This window comes from Dreissena polymorpha, unplaced genomic scaffold (assembly GCF_020536995.1).
Source record: "Dreissena polymorpha isolate Duluth1 unplaced genomic scaffold, UMN_Dpol_1.0 chrUn026, whole genome shotgun sequence".
Lineage (NCBI taxonomy): Eukaryota > Metazoa > Mollusca > Bivalvia > Myida > Dreissenidae > Dreissena > Dreissena polymorpha.
This window is the reverse complement of record NW_026273340.1, coordinates 155,001-161,832: the sequence shown is the minus strand read 5'-3', so window position 1 is coordinate 161,832 and position 6,832 is coordinate 155,001. Positions and strand designations below refer to the sequence as shown.

Below are 6,832 nucleotides of genomic sequence, written 5' to 3'. Positions count from 1 at the left end.
ATTTATAAACACACATTTAGTTAACCGTTGACATAAATTGGCCTTCGGTCCATTTGTGCGAGGATCACACAATAAAGCAAATTTCAATTTCCACATAGTTACACAATGACATTTGCAGAATTGTTCATGATATTGACCTTTGTTTGTTTTCTCATTAAACATATTCACAAGCAAATTATACCAACCACATTTAGATAAGTTATTCATTTTATATATAAGACTGACTGTACTTACATGTAACCATTGTTAATTCACGTTGAAGCTGCTGAAAACTCTTCTACTTTTCTTTGTTTGTTTTCATTGCAGACGCTTAAATGGCGGATTTATAACAAAGGAAGATAACTTTATAATGTAAATTATGTATCTATAATAATTTTCCTTTAATCATTTTGAATGTAAATTATTAGTTTTGTATTAAAATGTTTTAAGTAGTAATTACATCCCAAAAGATTTACAGCTATGATTAAATAAAATAAAATAAATAAAGATGAACAACTATGATAAAATAAAATAATAAAATTTCCAAAAAAAATTCTGTTTTCATAAAATTGTATGGTATTTACAGTTTTTGATAATGAAATGTATCACCATGATGAGTTATTTCAGCTTATATAATTCTATAATGCGCAAAGAAAAACAGTGTAGATGAATGTGGTATAAGTGTGTATGATTGTGCTCTCAAAAGCAGGTTTAAAAATAAATTGTAATGAAAATACCAAGCTTTTGGCATTTTGGTCAGCATCTTGGTCGCCATCTTGGCAGCCATTTTTTATTATTTTTTTGCAGCAAAAGCATTTTTTTTATTAAATGCCTCCAGGATGTTGATATTTACCTAAACGAATAATTCAAGTGAAAAAAAGATGAGTATTCAAAAAATATAGGACATATAGGAAATTGTGCACTTTTGGCAGCCATGTTGGCGGCCATTTTGGATTTTTAGCAAAATGCTCAATGGTGCCAAGGTGGCATCCGATGGATTTCGGTTCTAGAGATGTTGGGGAACAATAATACAGCAAAACAGTTTATGCGTACTATAAATCCAGGTCAGCCCAAAAACCAGGGTTTGACATCTAGACTACCAATAACATTCTTTGTAGGTGTGGTTATGCCACTTATCACCAAATATACAATTTGTTGTTTCATTACATTTATATACATGCTACATTTATTACATTTCTTTTAGGGCGGGTTTTAGCACGTGCATTTTACTGCAATATTTTCTTTATTTATTCGGAACTATTTTCGAAACATTAAGCTCCGCCCGTAAGTTATTGCAGAATAACCCACACTTGATTTCCTTCTTTGTCTATAGAAAACAAGTCGCGTGCCGTGTTAGAATTAATCGTTACGTATAACACACGAACTGTTTTATCAATACTTGTCATACATTAAAAAATGTGTGAATAGCATAACTTATACATCGATACCGCATTATTCGCACATGTTCGCACCAAAAATGTACGCTTAACAATTAAAACATTCACAGAAGACATACATGATGATTTTGGTACAAAATAAGTCGAATGAACAATATTACATTCAATACGGAAGCACACTGAGATTTTCTCCAACAAAATCTAAACACATGTGTAATTGTATAAATCCGTCCAGACCTCGACGTCATGAGATAGAAGGTCCGAATCAACAAAACGTATTTGTAACATCGTCACAACTAACGCATGCGTTTGTTCATTTCGTTGTCACAGACGAACAATTGATGCTTATTCCATAGGGTATGCGAGCTTTTTCCGGATGCGACATCTGGATGCGTGCGCATTTTTTCGACGAGAGCCGGAAACCGCCAAATGTGATCACGAGATTACATGACGCTGCATCTATCCTGGAGGTCACTAGTTCTTTTATTGTCGGGACGTCGCCCGTTCCAGACGCCGACCTTACGCGCTTCCGTCATTATAAACTCATCGACGTCAATGCCGTAAAAAACTTCGATTTTGTCGAGGCTCATGCGCGACGTGCCGTTGCTAGGCATGGTCTCCTTTGTTACGGCCGTCCGCGCATGCGCGCTGAGTGCCACAGCGTCCAGTGGGCCTCCGAGGTAGTCCCGGGTGGCCAGCTCTAGGTTGCATTCCGGGAGAGCTGAAATGAAAACAGAAACTCTTTGCTTACTAAATATACGTTATTTTATTAAGTCACTTTATACACCTTTCGAAATTTGTATTACTTAATTAAGTTTATTTAATCAGTAAGCTATTGCATGTTTCGGTGGGTTGTGTCTCATGAGTTGGTTGTGCGACAGTCCCGCTGTCACAATCATAAACTATTATATTTATTATATACATGTACCTTATTATGGCCAAAAGCAACGTAACAAGCAATCAATCAAACAATGTATTAATAACTCGATACAAAAAGGAGAATGTTGTAGAACAGCGCAAACACATAGCGTCATTCAGTTTTTCGATAGTTCAAACAATGCATACGGAAAATGATTTATCATCGTCAAACAAACGGGAAACCTGTCTATTTTTTTCTATACTTTATTTGCACCAATGTTTGAATGTGAGTATATGGTGATAAATAATTTATGCCAACATGTATCTATGGATATGGGCCGTGCTCTGTGAAAAAGGGGTTAAATGCATTTGCGTAAAGTGTCGTCTCAGATTAGCCTTTGCAGTCCGCACAGGCTAATCAGGGCGACACTCTCCGCTTACGACATTTTTTTTTCCACGAAAGTCTCGTCTTAGCAAAAATCAAGTTTTAACGGAAGTTTCTCCCCTTGTTAGCCCGTGCGGACTGCCCAGGCTAATCTGGGACCCGAATGCATAAACGCAATTTTTGCAGAGCGCGACTCATATATAATTAACACCACAGCGTACCTGTGGATATGTTATTAACACAACTATGTATCTATAGATATGTTGCCAACATGTACCTACAGATATGCAAATAAGGACAACACCTAAATATGTGTATATGTAATTATTTCCAGCACGTACCTCGGATGTGATTCAGCAGATGAAAGGTCGGAATGACAGACTGCGGGTCCAACATGTGTAATTTCACGAACAGTGTGTTCATCGCCATGTTGTATTCCTCCTCTGTCACATGACCGCGGACTATTTTCTGCACCCATCCCATCGTCCAAGAGGGCTCCGTCATGCGCTCAATAATACGCTCCGCCCACTCCGGCCTGAAAGTAGTCCGTCGTTTTTTTTATAAATTCCCACATGGTCGACAAAACGACAAACATTCGAGGCATATTTCTTGCTATTCCAACATATGAAATCCACGAAATTTCGTGTCCATGAAAAAGTTGTTTATTTAATCACGAAATTTCTTGCCAACGAATTTAAATAATTAAACATTCTTTAAAAAGACAGAGAACAAGCTTACCCATCATCGTCAATGAAGTCTTGCAAACTGATGTTCGTCCGTGCGTCTCTCACTACGGACGGGTACAGAGCGCAGTACATGGAGAACCCTGGAGAAAACAACAACAACAAATAACAAGTCCGGTCGGACTTTCGAGGTTTCGACAGTAGTAATTTTACGGCGTTCAGCTCACTCTTTTACCTGGTTTTCCAATGCTAGAATACTTAGTGATGCCAGTAAGGCTCGATTGGTCATTGTCGGCTCGGGTACTACTAACATGTTCCCCGGGTACTCTTAAGTATACTTACATGTACCCCGGGTACGGTAAATATACTAAAAGGTACCCGGGAAATTTAACGCTAAATCGGTCGTTGTCGGCTAATTTTTTTTATTAATTATACTTAAATTTATGTCAATTTTCTGTTAAATGGCCTATATATTATCGAAACTCATACTCAAAAAGCCTGTTGATGCAGTTATTTTTAAAGATAAGTTTGTTTAAGATAATCGGTGGCGCATTTTACGACATCGGACTTTGGACGGACATACAACTCGGGTACAGTCTAATATCGACCGGGTACGATTAAGTAAATTTACCGTACCCGGGGTACATGTAAGTAATTACCGAGCCGACAATGACCAATCGATCGCCAGTAAGTAATAACTGCCCTGCTGGAATCAGAGGCAGGAGAGGAATTGCCATAGAAAGGTAATCGACCAAATAACTATATAATATGTGTATTAAAATTTAATCGGTATATCATTCTCCTGAACTTAATGCATCTTCAATTATCAAAACAGTGCAAAAAAAGTTAAGTTAAATATTATAGTTATGTTTTACTTTTTCATTTACTTTTTCTTTACACTCAACATGAAATAGAGGGTCAACGATATCCGACTGAAGGTTTGTGAAATGGCATCATTTATTTAGTGCATTGTCCTTATTATATATATTCAGTAGATACTTTTTTGTTAATAACCAATGGCATAAATCAATATTTACCCAATTTCTTCCAATGTACATTAGTGTACAGTTCAGTCAGCACATTTTCCAAGTTATTCTTTTCGATCATACAGTAAAACTTGTACGGATCATCTCCTTTTGAAATGGCCTCGCATATGACTGCAACTGCTAGGCTGTGAATCGGAAATCCTCGTAAATCTTCGTCGGTTATTCGGAGATCTTTCTTCACTTCCGGAAAAAATACTTCGTGAACACTTGGGTGTAGTTTTATGCAGTTCAGCAACAGATCACGTGATTCTTGCTTCACTAAATCGACGCCATTTTTAAATGGCGTCAATGATTGCAAAACGTCTAATGTCAATCCATTATATTTTGGTTTACTTGGTCCGGAAAATAGTTTGAAAACTTTATCTTCATTTCTCTTCTTAATAACTGGACGTTTTACTGTCTTAAAAGAGGACACTCTTTGTACTTCAACATTCAACCTGTTTGTGCTTTTCTCAACTCCGGAGTTACTTGCTGTTGACATTTTTGTAACCTCAGACAATGAAGTTACTCGCAAATAAGTAGTTTTACTTTCGTGTTCTTGAATGTCGTTCCATCATATCTTGAGAGAATTGTAGATGTCTGAAAGATAAATAACGCTTATATAAGTATTCCAAAAATGTCTTTGAAGAAAGCGGATAAACATAATTTAATTAAATTTAAATGAACACAGCAAAATATCGTTATAGAGTAAATGTTCCATGACAGTGCGCTTTGAAAACCATTAGTCTACAAAAATAGTTAGTTCTATTATATTATCATTGGCAATACAACACTAAATAATGAACAATATATGCTATAAATATACCGTGATGCCATTTCAAACATGTTGACATTTTATTTAATTTTCAAATAGGCGTGCCTGACCTATGTGATATAATAAATGTGAGTCATATAGAATCAGTCGACATATGTCGCCTTCGTAGATCACTTGACTACGATATTAAACTAACATCTGTCGCAGTTATAGTACAATTGTTATTGCTATACATTGTATATCCATAGTTGTGGTGAAGCTATATGCATCCTACTGTTACTTCACTTTGGTTTTTCAGATGGCGCTCGAAGTTCCGACATTCGTGCCAGAGGGTCTTATCATCAAATGCGTTTAGATAGCAGATAAGCCCTTCTTGTCTTCAACAAAGGGTGAACGTTGTTTGATATTGTCCGCAATATAAACAACTATTCTATGAATGTATGGAATATGTTTTTATTGAAATTAGTTTAACTGCATTGATGAGTTTCTGCATGAAAATAGCTTACATGCCTTTTCATTCATTAAAGAGACCTTTTTTTTACAGATTTTGGCATGGTCTGAAGTCTGTCATTAAATGCTTTGAGTTGATAAATGTAAACTAAAAAGCTCTATTATACTTTTTAAATTAAAAGCTTTAGTATAAACAATATAAAAATTAAAGATAGAAAAATTAGAAACCCACAACTGGGCTCAAACCTTGGATTACAAGTCTATTGCTAAAACCACACGACCATCTTTCCTAAAGTAGTCTTCGACATTTTTAATGCTATATATATGCAATCCTCGTAATATCACAAAATCTAACGATAACAACAGAACTCTCCAAATTGTTAAATCGATGTATTTTTAATCATCAAACGATATATACATGTATAATTGATATTTTGGAGCATGGTAAATGTTCAGTATTACTGTTGAATCGCATATATCATAACTTCAACACAACTTTGCAAGTCTGATACAATTTTTTTCAATTTTGACAATTTACCAAAACGTGAAAAAGGTCCCTTTAAAATAAATACATGCTCACTGTCACAAGATATAGATGCGTGTTTTTCAATTGATTTCATGCATTACTTAATGGTTTGTTTAAAATAAATAAACTTAAAGTTTTTTCTTTATTTATAATTTATTAATCGCTTAATATTTTAACAAAAGTACCTACGATCGCATAAATCCGAACTGTTTTTATTCCGCCCACAGCATTCAATTCTCAATATTGACCAAAGGTATCGATAAATTGATTTAAAACTCCTAATTGTACCTATAAAACCGCACTACATACAAGACAGACATTATTTTCACTGCCTATAAGTATTTCATCGAAGATTAATTTAAATATCACGTCATACATTTCGTAATTATATTGAAAAGCTTTACATATCTTAATTTAAATTTCTATCGTCATTCTATCACGATTTGTTCATATTGAAGAACATTTTCCTACTATAGCGAGCACTGTTTGTATGATAACAAATGCCTATTGAGCAAAAGAGTGTCAAAATTGGAAACACACACGCTGTTGAATGGAATCTAAGTCCGTTTTAAGTGATCACCGAAATTGGAACAAACGTGTCCCATTATTATATTGTGTTGCACTACGCCACACTTATGTTTTAAGTGTACTGTAAAATCGTTTATATTTGTAGGCGTGAAATTTCGCATTTTTCATGCACACATAAATTCATTTATTTCTGATTGCTGTTTGTTCGGAGAAAAAAATTAGGGAA

The 6,832-nt window shown here is 35.1% G+C and overlaps 1 protein-coding gene across 2 annotated transcripts; it reads right to left on the bottom strand.

Annotated features, from left to right (window-relative positions):
* Positions 1-1,485: 1,485 nt before the first annotated feature.
* LOC127863680 (uncharacterized) lies at positions 1,486-6,645 on the bottom strand. 2 transcript variants are annotated; one of them, XM_052403295.1, is made up of 5 exons: positions 6,264-6,645; positions 4,340-4,927; positions 3,358-3,445; positions 2,961-3,154; positions 1,486-2,097 (listed from the first exon to the last, which is right to left on the bottom strand). In XM_052403295.1, the coding sequence occupies exons 2-5, from the start codon at positions 4,827-4,829 to the stop codon at positions 1,820-1,822; spliced, it is 1,050 nt and encodes a 349-aa protein (XP_052259255.1). In that variant the 5' UTR covers positions 4,830-4,927; positions 6,264-6,645; the 3' UTR covers positions 1,486-1,819. The 2 variants fall into 2 exon arrangements, with proteins under 2 accessions (XP_052259255.1, XP_052259254.1); XM_052403294.1 differs by having other exon boundaries at positions 6,268-6,645.
* Positions 6,646-6,832: the final 187 nt, after the last annotated feature.